The sequence below is a fragment of the Melitaea cinxia genome, chromosome 10, assembly GCF_905220565.1.
Source record: "Melitaea cinxia chromosome 10, ilMelCinx1.1, whole genome shotgun sequence".
Taxonomy (NCBI): domain Eukaryota; kingdom Metazoa; phylum Arthropoda; class Insecta; order Lepidoptera; family Nymphalidae; genus Melitaea; species Melitaea cinxia.
Window position 1 is genome coordinate 14,505,061 of NC_059403.1, and position 16,275 is coordinate 14,521,335.

Here is a 16,275-nt window from a genome sequence, read left to right on the forward strand (position 1 = left end):
ACAAGTCGCAATGTAGTTTCTTGTAAAAAAAAAAAAACAATTTTATGTTTTAATTTTTAGTCATTCGGGAATACACAAAGTGTTTTCGACAATGTTTTCGACAAATTATATAAAGGTATATTTATTTTTGTTATAATGCCTAGAATCTAGAATAAATACACTTAGTAACTAATACTAGATAGAGATCTCTTTTAGAGATATGTTCGCCTTTGCCAACTTGTTTTTGTAATTGAAAACTGTAAATATATTAAATGTAGTAAATATAGTGCTATAAATAATACGTAACTTGCTTTAAAATTGTTTAAATATTACTTATCTATCACATCAGGACTAGAGCAATAATGAAATAGTACAAAATGATAAGTTCTAGTGATACTTTAGGAATAGAGCGGTGTCTCAGACCCTATTATTTAGACTCCACTGCACCTAAGCTTTTAAGCCTCTCTTGAGCCATTAATGAATGCGTACTCTCATAGGATTAAAAAAAATCGGCATCTTTAAATCAAGGTATTATGTAATGAAATACTTTTTTTGTGTCATTCTGTCATAATACGAGAGCTTATAAATATAAATCTATACTAATATTGTAAAGAAGATTTATTTTTTTGTTTGTTTGTAATAAACATACTCAATAACTGCTGGACCGATTTTTAAAATAGTTTCGTCAATGGAATGCTACGTGATGAAAAATAACAAGTGACAGGCTATATCTTAAGAAAGAAACTGCAGTTGTAAAGATCGTTAAAATCTAAATAAAAATATGTAATAAGTCTTTTTATACGTATACACAATACGTATATGCTCTTATACTAAACTTATCTCTGTAACATTCTTCGTATTGAAAAATCTTTTATAGGTAGTTTTGGCAAATTGAAATCGGGATGAGACGGCTTAGGTAAGATCTAAGCCAACTTCCAATATAGCCTGACGTTATGGGCGTAATTAATGAATGCTGTCTACGTGGTTATACGTGTATCTTTTCACTGAACAACACAATAACTATTCTTCTGTGACCTTAGGTGTGTGTTCAGAAAAATATATTACTCGAGTTCACAATAAATGAACAGCAAACAAACACATGTTTCGTAATAAAGATACGAATAACGTTTACTTAGTTTAATCAGTTGTTATTATTTCATTTCTTAATTCTTTGTAATTGTTTTGTTTATAATTTAATATTTAACATTTCTGACTATTATACATTAATTATTTATCGTGAAATTTATTAATTAAACAGTTTATAGCGCCTTAGATATGAACATGGTGTCGAAACCATCCCCATATCTTGTTAAAATAACGCTAGCCTTGCGACGCCAATAGGTCATCGCGACGTCATGTTTATAATAAATAAAAGACAAAATTTCGTTGAAATTGTTTATAGAAAATTTATAGTAAGAAACAATAATTACAGTCTTATTCAGAATTAAGATTACTTACGAGATACTAATATATTTTTAGTAGTTTATGAGGGCATCGGCCCTTATAAATAAAATTTAGTGGCACATAGTGAGGAAGGAAACGTTCGCGCGTATTTCTCACGAAGAGCTATTTATGTTGGGCGCCTATGTTACGCTCGCTGTCGTGATCTGCGTTCCCAGAAACGTCCGTAGAGAGTTGTAATCTGGAAAGTTTTTCTATTTTTGTCTCCACTGTCAATGTCTACTCGATTCGTACCTCTATATTAAGGTTATCTCTTGTACCACTGCCTCGTATATTGTATCGCTAATCATATGTGTTTTTATTTCATCATCATCATTACAGCCTATACAGTCCACTGCTGGACATAGGCCTCCACAAGTTTACGCCAAAAATAATGTGAACTCATGTGTTTTGCCCATAGTCACCACGCTGGGCAGGTTGGTGACCGCAGTACTGGCTTTGTTTTTATTTACATCACTATTAATTACTTAATAATTTTACTTATACGGGACTTACCGCGTTAGTCATTTTGAAAGTTCCAAAATTCTGGCGACGTGCCAGAGGCTATATGTGCACGATATTTGATAATTATGTTCACGGGCGCCTGTGATAATCGCGGTACTAAATCCCGTATAAATTATTTATAGACACCCAGAAAATTTAAACTTTATATAAATGCCTTAATGTACTAATGATCATTGAGTACTATTGATATTCTTGGTTTCTTTCCGTCCATTAAGCGAAATTAGCAATAAACATAATTGATAATTTTGTTTGATGTTTAACGAATGGTTTAAGTGTCATTTAAATTATTAGACGATAGCCTGTAATCACGTTCGTTCACAGTAAAATATTTTGTAGTACATCATTATAGTTCGCGTCATGTAAAAAGAACGCTGGCCTTGAAGCTGCGCAGAAGCGATTTATCGGTCTATTTGGTGGTACGGGGTAGGGGGACGGGAGTGTTTATCACTGTCGCATGCTTGCCGGTGTGCTATTGGTTGACAGCGGTTGACAGTTCGACGTCGACTCAAATTATTATCGCGCACAAAAGTTTTAAATTACAAAATTCTCCATTTACTATTTATTTCACTAAAAAACAATTATCAATTTATCATTTTAAACACATAAAAACTATTAAGATACGACTATCGAGAGTACAGATAATTATTATTTTTGAATACGACATTTCAATAACTAAAAAAAATTGTTATTGCTTTTGTTTAAAAAAAAATTGTGATTTTGTAAAGTGATAATTATTATACTTATTTAGTCCGAATAATTCGCACTGGTATTTCTAGTATTTTTTAATGTACCTACCAATAACCATTATACGAAGCCGCGAGTGAAAGCCTAATTAAAAAATAAAACAGTAGTACTTGTGCGCGAGTATACCCATGCGCAAACGCACCCCCTCCAGTTTCTTTCAGCGTTCTTTTTACATGACGCGAACTATACCTCGTATACATATTTATCAAAGTGCACTTCGAGCTGGATCGGTGCCAAACGAACGTTTTGAGACCAGACGAAAATTAAATATCTTTATATGTCTGTGATAATTATAGAATCGACATTATTTGCCTCTTGAAATAAAATTTATAAGAATAGTTTATTTTTAAAATTGAAACAGTCAATATTATTTGTTTTTGTAATGTCTACTTATTGTGTTAATTTTGTTCTGTATGTCGTTAATAGATAGCTTTTCATTTTGTATGTTTGAAAATAATGTGCAATATATTTTGGTGAGAGAAAGAAAGTTGAGTATTTACATCTATTTCATTATGTACTTTTTTTTAATTATAGTAAACGCTACAATAATATTATTCTAAGGAGGATAAATGTGGTTCCATCGATTTGGTGGTTCCCGAGATCGTTTAAGACTGGAATTCCATTGAGTACACATATAATAAACGTTTTATGTGTGTTCCACGAAATGTAAAATGTTTTGTATTTTTTTTTTTCCGGTCACCTTAAGATTTTTTAACGCAAATGTTTGACGCTTACTTACCTCTATTAGCGCAATTTATTCCTAGTTTAAATTGTTACCGGTAAACAATTAATTCGCTTCTAAGAACAGAAAATAAACGAATACGCTCAGTACTATTTATAAAGTATTCGTAATGTATCTTTTAAGTGTTAGCAGTTTTCGTTTTAGTTATAATTTGTTATATAGGTAGTGTTTTTCGTACCCAGGTGTTAGTAGGATTATTTTTTATACAAAAATTCCGTTGTCGGTCTGTCCGTCGGTCCAAGTTACACTAGAATTGTGACTTGCAAGCTAGAATTGAGCTTTTGTATAACTATTGTCATACTTATAAGTTATAAATGTAAAAAATGTATCTGTACCCCAATATCCGTGCCGATATCTATAAAAGTCACCCAAACACAAACGTTACGTCTGCAACAAGATAGTTCTAGGGTCTATCATATCGAACTGCGGATATCCTTTTGTCGTTTATCGTATTCTTCACGTCCTGTTAAATTTCTAGCATCACTATCAATTATTATTATTATTTATAATTATATCCTTAGAAATCAATTTAATAGATTTACCCGTTACCACAAAATATCATAATCAAACGAATATTAGGTACTCTAAAAATCTTTCACGAAGTTATTAAAATGCAATTATGTGAAATATTTAAGATTTTTTTTTGTTCTGTGTCCAATATGAATCGTTTCCCACTGTCTAAAAATAATGAATTAAAAACATATTTCGAAATATACCTATATATATATGTATATATATATAATCGATTAACCGTTATAAGCGCTCACCGCAGTCCTACTGACTTAAAGCTGGCGAGAACTTGTACCAACGTAGATACGTTACGAATATTAGGTACTCTATATCTAATTATATATATATATCTAATTATATATATATATATATATATATATATATATAATGACGAATCAGACCTAATTATACAAATCCCAGTATCTACGTTGGTACAAGTTCTCGCCAGCTTTAAGTCAGTAGGACTGCGGTGAGCGCTTATAACGGTTAATCGATTTATGCCCATCGTGAACACCGTCGTGACTAACAGTATAAAACAATTAGTACACCGCAGTTAAACTTAACCCAACACGTTCAATCGATACCTCATGAAGGTCATAACAATATTTAGTCCCTGCAACCCTATTTCATGTCACTTACAATTTAAATTAACATCTTTTTAATATTATTACACTTGTATGTAATACGACCCTAGGTAGTTAAAGTTCTTTGTTCAATACGATCGTTTCAAAAATTCAACATAAGCATGGCGACTTTTGTTTTGATGAACTGAGATCAAGGACTCAGTTCAATTGAAAGAGGCCCGATGTGAAAGGTGAAGGCATCTCGTTTATGTGACCTAAATATTGCGCCGTTTCAATTTTAGCGCCACGCCGCGCCGTGTCGTGTCGTTTTAGACACTGTCCAAATATTATATAGGTCGACATATTTGATCATATTTTTTATTTACTAAGGCGATTCCATAAAATTACAACTAACGGTGCCACGCGGTTTCACGCGCGTAATTTCCGGCCCCGTGGGAATGTCGGTATTAAAGTTAGCCTGTATGTCATTCTGGATCTCGAGCTGCCTACGTACCAAGTTTCATTACAATCTGTTAAGTAATTTTTGCGTGAAACAATCCATCGTCACAATCTTTCGCACTTATAATATTGTATTAGTAGGATGTATAATAATAAGTTTATATATAATAAATGCCCGCATGATACTAACTAATGAATGGAATAAGTATGCCATTTATCATAATACCAGTTCGCGAGGTGTCACAAGCGACCTTCGTTTTGTTTACTAAATTAATTATATCGATTTCTGAGTACTTCATTCGTCCCGCATACACTTTTATATTCGTTCTTGCAATGTCTTGTTTGCATTGGTTAAATATTTTGGATTTTTATTTATCATTCTTTGTGACGTCGGTTGCGGGTAGGAGGACAATATAAGCAAGTTATGCGTAACGAATTCGTAAAGAATGGTACATTAAGGGCTACACTTAGTGTGACCGCCTAAAAAGATGATTCATGGGATTTGAAAAAACTACTTCATAAAATATTTTAAAATTTATAGGATATATTTATAAATAATTAATAAATAAACAGATATTTTGAAATGAAAAAAGAAAAATTTTTAGCGAGTTTTTTGCTATCGCTCAAGTTATTAAAAGAGTCTTCCACTGCTGCAGTGATTGTGGCCTTCACCGTGGCTGAAAAAATGTGTGCGTGTACTAGTGTACACACGTAAGAAGTGAAATTTCTCTATGACCTTATTTTTCGAACAATGATCTACTATATGCAGCTTTACAGAAATTGGTTATTAAAGTTAAATTAGAAAAAGTTTAACAAAAGGTTTTTATTATCATAGCCATGAATACAAATAATACAATAATTATTTCATTTTACCTTATTACTACTAAGATTATTACAGCATTTCATTAATTGTAATAGAATTATTACTATCATTGTTATCGATATTATATTTTTTTATTATTAATGGCTTATGGTAACTGAAATATGAAATATATATAAAAAATGACTTAATTAAAACTTGCTTGATTAAAAGTCATTTTTTTTTAATTTCAATACGTTACTAAATTACTAATAGTATTTACTTAATAAATTAAACTTTAACAATTAAACTTGAATAATATAAACTTTCTAATACCCGAGCTCCACTTTAAAAGTTTAGTCTGTAACACAAAGTCTCCTACTTGTTCCAGGCGCCCCGGCGTTACAGCTAAGCTAGACATACCGAAATGTAATACAAAATTTAAGTTTAATTCTTATTCGGTACGTGCCTCCATACTATGGAACAAACTCCCAAGAGTCATTCAAACTAGTCCTTCCCTTTAATATAAATTAAAGAAACACTTGCTTTCACTAGCTAATGTGTAATCATCTGTATATTATAGAATATGTATGTATTTACTTAAATATTATAGTGAGTATGTATATGTATAAGTATTAAGTATATTTGTATATTTGTATTTTGGTATGTATCTTTATATTAATTGTTAATGTAGTATGTTACATTTTTGTATATATATAAATTTTATTATCTATTATTTATTTAATTTTTTTGGTGTTTTTTTTTTATTTTCTTCTTAATAAATACTTCTTGCACTGTTTGCTTCGCTATATGAAACACTTACTCATGACCATGGGTTTACTGGAAGAAATCTCTTTCAGAGATAAGTCCACCTTTGCCATAAACCTTACTATTATTCTGTTTTTTCTATACGTATTTTTGGGTGCAATAAAGTATTATACACAAAAACTAATTGAACTATTCATTTAAAATTTTAGTATTTTATTTTTAAAGGCCTATCGAAATATCAAAAAATCGATTTTTGAAAATTTCATACGAGGTGTAGCGTGCCCCTTAAGTATAAAAAAGTGAATATCTTGCAAAAGTTACAAAATGTCGTCAAAAAAATATACACAGTTTCTTAACAATTTTAGATGCAAGAATGTCACTCCCGAGAAGTAATTTTGTCTGCATTTAAGACGTTGCCACGAAGTCTCCGTTTCATTTGCAATTTCATCTTCTCGTGAAGCTTTTGAGAAATGCAGTATAAATTACACTTTTAGAGTATATTTCTGTTTTACTTCGTAAAATATTATTTGATCTTAAAATAGATTTATTTATTAACATATATCTCTATCATCTATAAGAAGATATAAGTATATGAATGTCGTGAAGGTTTAGCTATCGCACCGCATATTAGAAAAAGTTTTTATGGTTATAGAAAAGATCATTATAGAATCAGCTTCAATGTATAATAATTTTTTGTAAAATCAAACTCCTTTTTTTAATTCAATTATATTATATTATTATTAGAGAGGAGCGCGTGCACGCCCCCGCCTCCGCCCCGGCCGGCGACGCGCACTCCAGCCTCATGGCCGCGATACGACAAGCCGGCGGAGTCGGGCGCGCCAAGCTCAAACCTGCCGCTGAATCTACTCCTGCTAAGGTAATTATTACTACTAAATGTTCATAGAAAACTTCAGTAAAATACCTATTTGTCATCCTAGACTGGAACATTCAGACACATAGCTAAGCACTTTCAAAGATTACCATCATCATCTTCATCATCATCATCTTCATCATCATCATCATCACCATCATCATTTCAGCCTATTGCAGTCCACTGCTGGACATAGGCCTCCACAAGGTTATGTGTTCAAACACATCACACACGAGTTCAGAGGTTAATTGGTTATATTATAACCTAACAGCTATAAAGTAACTTTAAAAAAGAGGGTAAAAGGTTCGATGTCATCAACACGTTAGAGCTGTTTTTACCAATACGCAGTAGTTCTACGTATGCATGTTAGCAACTATGAGGGTACAATTAAATAATTTATTTGAAATCTGCTGGTCATTCTCGTCTATGTGATGTCGCAGCTCAATGTAGTGTTATTTTGTAACGCACACGATACGTTATCTGAATGATAAATAACTACTTAATAATCAAGCTTTATTTTTTATAGCTTTTTATTAGGCCGTTACAGGTCATACTTATTCCATAGAAGTCGCCTAACGTGTTATTTACGATGCATAATAAACCTAATATTTCATTGGAATCACAATTAACATCTTAATAACCAGACATTTCGGATAAGATAATTTATAATCTCGAAATATATTTTAAATCTCAGTAACATAAAAGATTCCGCGTAAATTCTGCGAACTCCGTTCAACTGTAAAACATCGAAGGTACCCGATTATTATTTATTAGTCAAATATGCAAATCGTAACTCGTTCCACTTTTTGCTTCATTGACATTTATATTGACCGTTTGTGACATTATACGAAATTATTATTCTTAATTTATCAAAATTAATTCATCAATAATTGCATACATTCTTGCAGCTATATTGCGTTTAAGGATAATTCATGTCGACATTTATATATTTTTTGTCGTTTCAATGTTCTCCGGTTTTTACGAAAATTCTATTCCCGGTAGGAAACAACGAATTCATCAGTCTTCATATAATTATGATCACAACGGTCGGTTCAACGAAGCCGCGATAATTGTACGTTGTTCGGTTTCTCAGAAACTACTAGTATAATGGATATGATAGCACATTGATAATAGTATCATTTCCCATTGTTTGTTACTTTACACGTGTTAAGCGTAAAAAGAGTTCGCCGTTAATTAAAACAAGCGCTGCCTCAGTTCGATAGATTCAAAGATCGGCGTTAAGGACGCTATCACATTTTTAACTCGCTCAAGTTTAGGTATTTAAGTCTCGACACAATAACATTACGCGTACGCACACATTGATACCGCTTTCTGCTCGATTTTGTACCGACGTAACTTATCTTGGTACTTGAAAGTATTAATTTTTAATTTTACTGGTATTGATTAGTAAATTTAGTTGTAAGTTTAATGTCGAACTTGGTAACTAAGTAAAAAATAACTACTCTAGTATCTACTCGTAAGTTGTATTTAGTTTTCTTTCATAATTTGTTTCATTGACAGTTTTTTTATTATTGATTAGTTTGAATACTGTTATTATTCTGTTATTGTTTTGATATATCTAATAATATTTTTTGTACTTGTTTGTTGTGTGTGTGTTGTTTTTATTTGTTATTGTAGTCAGGTTGTTGTAGTATTTACTTGGCACCGACTTAATATTATAAAATATTTATTTAATCATTTCTGATTAACTAAATCAAAATACGAATTACTTTGTACTAAGTAAATTTATTTTTCACTTTTTAGTTTCCTGTTTGAAGTCGGTTTTTTTTTTGTTAAAAATTATTTTATTTTACAATTTTTAGTGATGGGTAGTCCTAACAAGGATGCTTTTTCTCTTGTGTCGGGGGTCCGAAAACATACACAATACACAAGCACAAACACCCAGATCATGACAAACATCTTATATGGCCAATATAAATGTCTGTCGCGGAGATTGAACCCACTAACGCCAACGCAACAACCAGTACTGTGACCGCTGCGCTAACGCGTCGGCATGCTATGAGTAAAGTTCGCTATCAGGTGTACGTAATAACAACCGGGACTGACAGCCTAGCGTGTTCTCTGAGGCTAGGTTGGGAGAACCACAAGGATTAACAACTAGACCGAAAATAAATATTTGTATAAACATAAATATCCACTCCGAGCGGGAATTGAACCCGCGACCGTCGGTGTTTAGGCGCCGCCGACACGGCACATGCACCATTATATCAAAGCGGTCGTCAAACAGCAAAAGGTAGCTGCTGTAAATTGTTGAGAAATTCCCTCCAGTGTTTATCGGCTCCATCATCAAACCTGGTCCTGCGACACAGATGACCACACAGCAGGTAATTGCTATAAATCGTTGAAAAGTTCCCTCGATTATCTTTCGTCTCCATCATCAGACTGTAATGGCACTTGTAACTCATATAGGTGCAAAGTTCTCATCGATAGAAACGAATTAAGTTCAAACAGCAGGTAATTGCTATAAATCGTTAAAGAGTTCCCTCGACTATCTTTTGTCTCCATCATCAGACTGTAATAGCACTTATAACTAATACAGGTGCAAAATTCTCATCAATAGAAACGAATTAAGTTCATAAAGCAGGTAATTGCTATAAATTGTTGAAGAGTTCCCTCGACTATCTTTCTTCTCCATCATCAGATCGATTCCAGACCTTTATTAAATAGTAGTGCTTTATAGTACTTAATGAAAACATGATTAAATTTACTAGTCACCCGTACGATTTTTGAAAGTTTCCCTCAATTTCTCTGGGATCCCATCATCAGATTCTGGTTTTCTTATCATGGTACCAAACTAGAGATACCTCCTTTCCAACAAAAAAAGAATTATCAAAATCGGTTCATAAACGAAAAAGTAATCTCCGAACATACATTAAAAATATATATATATACGGTCGAATTGAGTAACCTCCTCCTTATTTTGAAGTCGGTTAAAAAGAAGACAAATTGCGAAGATTACTTATTATTATTGATTATTATATATAAACCAGATGCATAGCAAAGACAATCGATTGTGAAGATCTTGAGTTGCAAAGTTATGGATTGCGTGGGAATTTGTAAAGTATCGATTTCGTCCAAGCACAGTATACACAAGGAACTCATTTTTTACGTAATTATTACTTGCGCTGAAGCGATACAGCCGTGCTTCCATGAGCGCGTTTCGGCGCGGAATGACGAACGACGATGGTTCACTTGTAAAAAATGTATGAAGAAATTTGAGAGCGTTTCTTATTTTTCTCATAAATAGAAATGTTATTTATTTTTATATAAAATATCTAGCGCTACGCATAGAGGACTAAATAAGCAACAATTTCTTAGTGTAGTTATTTTTCTTAGTGCAGTGTATTTTGCTGTAATGGTTCCTATTCAGACCCTTCTTTTTTTAATTTTTTGCGATTTCCGTGATGGTTAAACTGTATTTGTGTGAAAAGTTTGTATGGGGCTATATAATTTTTATGATCTCACTCGGATGTGAATATATTATCTTTCATTTGAAACCAAGATATCTTCTCAGGGTGACTCCTAATTAATTAAAATGGTACGTGAAATACACTGATATTTGTGGAAAAATGTGATAGCGTCCTTAACTGGAAACTCTGTAGGGCTCGTGTTGCATTATCGAGAACTTTGCGATAACGCTCGCGTCCCTGTCTTGCTTTTAACAATTTTCTGTAATGACATGTCGTTGCAATAAGACAACAACGTATTTGCTTTTTGTTGTCAAATTGTTCCGTTTATTAAACGATGTTCTTGCTATCAAGATTGACAATCGCCTTCAACTACGCCACTCGTCTGGAATGGAGACATATGAGAGCTTTTCCATAATTTTCCATAAGTCAATCTCGAAACTGTTTCGTACTTGACCTTTAGTGATTAAATCATGAATTATTTTATTTTTTAAATGGAAATTACAGGAAATTTATTATTAATAGCAATGGAGGCACGTGAAAGCAATTCACACTTGACCGTTTTTAATAAGATACTGCGGTGTTGTCATTCCGAGTTCACGACGGATGCGTTTCGGCGAATTGTTAGTTTTTATCCGCGGGGTGAGGCATTGAGGAATTAAAAACTTTTAGAACTTTTAGAAAATTAGAAAATGGGTACGCCGTAGTTTACTAATGTGTGTAGTAATATTTCAATAATTATGTTAAATTATCTAATATATATATAAAATTCTCGTGTCGCGGTGTTTGTAGTTAAACTCCTCCGAAACGGCTAATAAGGAATGTTAAGGGTAGTCCACCCCTAAAATTTTTTTTTTATTTTTTTTTTTAAATTTTTAGTTAAATTATTTATTTTTTATGATACAACATTTAAAAAATACATACAACCCTAAATTTTCAACCCTCTACGATCAACCCCTATTTTTAAATAGCGTTTAGCGGCAAGACAACGTTTGCCGAGTCAGCTAGTATTAATATAGAAAATTACTCTGTACAACTAATGTTAAAGTTGAAACATTATTGATAATTCTGACAGTTCGGTGCATAACTAAATTAATGCTAGCCTGTATTGCGACCGAAAAATACGAACTATTGCGTGATGTTGAAGTAATCAATTACTTTACTTTAACTTTTTATTATTTGTTCCGTAAAGTAAAATCGACAAATTCTTTCTTAAGCTATGGCTATTATATATCAAGAAAAATAAGAATTCATTTGTTACATACATATATAGAGATATATATTATGTATGTATGTAAATATAAAATAATAATATGAAATACATATAAACAATTGACAAATTACTAAAATTAAATGTAGGATCTTTAAAATACTTTTGATGCATCCCTTCTAATTGAAAATGAAGTACGAGAATTATACTCGTATTTTATCTCAACTTGTAGTGGATGCTGCTTGAGTTTAACACCGTTTTGTTTATTTTTTTTTAATTAAATTAAATTGATTAATTTTAATTTAACATGGGTAGAAACTTTACTGAGTTGGAATGGATTTTATGTTGATAAATAAATAAAAAATTATAGTATAAAAGATTAGTACATTTAAATATTATGAAAGTCGACTTCTGCTGATCGCCAAGTTTCTTGCTCTTTTGTCGCGCATTTCCCGGGAATATGCAAGTTTCTTTCGGACACAAGGAAACACGTTTCATTGTTTTTATAGATTATTCGCTGAAGACGCTCTGTGAAACGACTTCGTTGAAGGTGGCAAAAATTATCTTTTTTATGTTACTTTTTTTTTGACAAAATGGAACATAATTTTTCTCTGGGGTTTTAGACAGTGTTGTTATTATATAAGTGTCCTCTTATTAATTTAGCGTGGGGAACCTACATTAGAATTTAGTTAAATTACGTATGACTAAAAATTAAAGTATGTAGATTTTGCGATAAGAGGCTAGTCTGTATATATAAAAATAAATGTTTGTCTGTATCTCCTTTCTGGAATCGTAAACTATGCATTTGATTACGTCATGTTCTTCACCAAAGTGTTATGCATGAGCCCTCAAATGTTTCTGAGTTGTTACGACCAAAAAAATAAAATAAAAATAGCGTAGCAGCGCGCGCAGGGTACAGCTAGTTAATAATAAAATAAAATAAACACTAATGTTAAAACCGGTAAAGTTTTTGTAGTTCAAATGTTTCTAGGTTGTTTCTTAGCATTTCAGAATCCTATTTCTGTAAGTAATACTGCAGTCCAATTTTGTCAACGCATTCTTTCGTTTTCGTCATAAATAAAAATTTGTGAACCTGTGTCGAATTTATGCAGGAAAAAAAGTACTAATAACTGAGTACTTGAGTCTCAGTCACTTAAAAACGTAAAACCTAGGCATGTGTGTGTTCAAAAGCTTCATATGTTTTATAAATATATCTATTAGTATAACAGCATTTCTAACAATAAATGGTAAAGTATTATATGAGTTAGTTTCACATGCGCGTGTCTTTTGACGATACTTTTAAAGTATTTTGTCTCAAGTTTCATTGAGTTACAAATTGTTGGTATAGTAATGTTTAAATGCCTCTCAGCTGGGCGTAAGCTTAAGCTTCCACGCTGTCCCACTGCGAGGTAAGCTGGTGGATTAATTTGTCAACAATAATTATTATTTCCTACACGTATCGTTGTGGAATGATGCATTTATTAAATTTAGTTTAACCGTAGAATCGTATTGTTATTTTTAAAACGCAAACAAAACTAGCCGACTTAACAAAGAATGCAAGGGTCACTATTCAGGTATTTTGTTAAACCGATCGATTACACGGAATTCATCTGAAAGCAGGTCTCGCATTGAACCGGTGCCCAACGTCTGGGCCGAAGGCTCATTGTTCCCGTGAACACTGGTCCTATTCTGAAAACTGTATACAATGTAGTATAAAAAATATACCGAGTCAAATTAACTATATCGTTTCCGGAACACGTCCTTAAAAACATATGTATGAAAAATAACTTAAATACTTATACAATATAGTTATACTCTATGAACTCTCTAAAAACCCGAGGATCTGTAGCTAATTAATAAGAAAATGTTAAAGGTTTTTTTAACGGTATTAAACGGATTCAAATGTACTTTGTTTTTTTTTTTTTTTTTTTTCTTGATATACAACTAATTAATTCCGTATTACGAAACTGATAACATTATCTTTGAATAAAATATAGAATAATAAAATATGCTTGTTTTTTACTACGTCTACTTTTCTTAGAACATGATTATTTACATAATTTTAAGTAAGTAGTGATGTTTGTAACGTAGAAGAAGAAAAAATATGCAGGCAAAAGACCAGATGACTAACAATGCGTGCGCAAATGTGGGTAAATTATAATTAAATGGTTTGTATAGTTTTACAATTGTTTATTAATTCACGCCGCGTCTTGTAATTAGGTATATATTAGCCAGCCATTATTGACGTAACGTGTATTGCAATGGCCCGTAGCGCTCAGTGCGTGCACACCTTCGGTATGATCATGACCATTTGAAGAATTTAAATTTTGCACTAAGTAGAATGCCTTTTGCTCTCTTATTTTTTCCGGCTCGCTTGCTTCTCGGTAAGCGCTCGTTGAAATACCATTGATATGGCCTTAAAAAGGAAGAGCAGGTTCAGTTCCAAATGTTTATTACTTGAATTATTCAATTGAGCTTTATCCTGCTCGTTCGAAAGGGACGGTGCTATTGGAACGTTAGGTGGTTCGAACGTAACCGAACAACGATGACCTTAAATGGAACTCTCTCGCTGTGACCTCTGTGGGTCGTAACGATCGATGTCTTCGAAAAATTTGACTCGTCCGTATATTATATACACGTATCGTTATGTGCCTTAAGACATTTGTTACATTTAATAAATAAAATTATAATGAATGTGTTATTTACAGCTGCATATCGCGGATACGGTATTCATTGAATTACATGTCAATTGAAATCGATAACGGTGTCAGACTCTTGGAAATTTCTATTTTTATATTCACAGTTCTAATAATTAATTCTTATCATTATTATAAAATACTGCCATTGACCTCATTTAATATACAAATCGATATAATTCAAGAGAAATCACATACTGATTTACGTCGTGTTTATATATCGTCAGTCGATTCTGTAAATATTCCAATTTAACCTCTAGCGTGTAGTATTTAACCTCGAACTCCGTTTATCACCCGTCACTAGAGATAAAATAAAATGAAATGCTATCAATCATTCATATTTACTGTAGACATACTTTTACGGATGTTGAAAATAAACGTCCTGAAAACAATAACCGGGTGCTATAAATAATCAAAACTTTTGTATAAACAACCACGTTTCGATGACTAAAAATTATTTCGTGTAATATAACAATATAGTCTGTTAAACTGTTTCATAATTACGTTTGCCATCTGAAACGGGTCTGTCGATGTTTCATGTTGATTTCTTTTAAATAGCTTCTTAGATCAGTTAAATCAGTGTTCAGATCAGATGTTCATAATCGAGGGTAGTTGAAATAAATTTAATAAAAACTAATAATAAAATTCTATTGTGTAAAATTAAGATAAAAAGAAAGAAAGAAAGCGCTTTTAACATTTGAAGCCTACTTGGGTAAAATAATATGTGTTTTGTTTTTTGTTTTTTTCATTAAAATGTTTGTCTGGCAGGGTGGTAACGCGTCTATCGGAGGTGATCTAATGGCGGACCTACACGCGAAGCTTTCGATGCGACGGCGGGGGATATCGGGCGCCGAGCGCTCCAGAGGCGGATCCGTGCTTCACACACTGGCGAGCGTCATCCCCGAGCCCGGAGACCAGTCCTCGCCGCAGCGCTCCTCCAGCGAAGATGACTGGGACTGAACCAACTGAACCGACCGAACCTGTGCTAGTATGACGTATTTCAGCACGAGTTCCATCTAATTCGACTGGAAATAATGTCACTGTGATAAGTAATAAGATTCGTTGCAATAGGTGTTCGTTTCGAAGTCCTGTCCGATGAAATTGAGGGCTTTCAGCAAAAAATTTAAATTTCGTCGAAAATAAAGCGGGTAAAATAGAAGGAAACAATTAAGTGTTACTGTTAATTTTGATTTTATTGTGATTGACTGTCGACTACTTTTATCTTTTCAGCTTTTATTTTCTTTTGTATCTTTTAATAAGTTTCTTTATAAAATTAAATAAGTTTACAATATTCTCTGCAGTTTGTATGAATTCTAAATATTTCTTTTTGACAAAAACTGTCACAAGACTAAAAAAAAAATTAACCGTCGTTCACGTTACTTATACTTCAATAAATTAACACTATATATTTAGTGATGAAATTTATACTTTTATGAGATAACGTCACAATCAATACTAGATACTTTTGTTTCGTATTTTCTAATTGCTGCGACTTCTAAGAAACTTGAATGTCGAATCGATAACGCTAATCCCTTTAAAAA

The 16,275-nt window shown here is 32.4% G+C and overlaps 1 protein-coding gene across 1 annotated transcript in view; it reads left to right on the forward strand.

Moving 5' to 3' along the window:
- Positions 1-16,025, forward strand: part of LOC123656862 (WASH complex subunit 1-like) — a 37,193-nt gene extending 21,168 nt beyond the window's left edge. The window contains exons 5-6 of the mRNA XM_045592474.1: positions 7,274-7,406; positions 15,503-16,025. Of these exons, the coding sequence (XP_045448430.1) occupies positions 7,274-7,406; positions 15,503-15,694 (325 nt within the window). The 3' untranslated portion in view covers positions 15,695-16,025. The remainder of the gene's footprint in view (positions 1-7,273; positions 7,407-15,502) is intronic.
- The last annotated feature ends 250 nt before the right edge of the window (positions 16,026-16,275 follow it).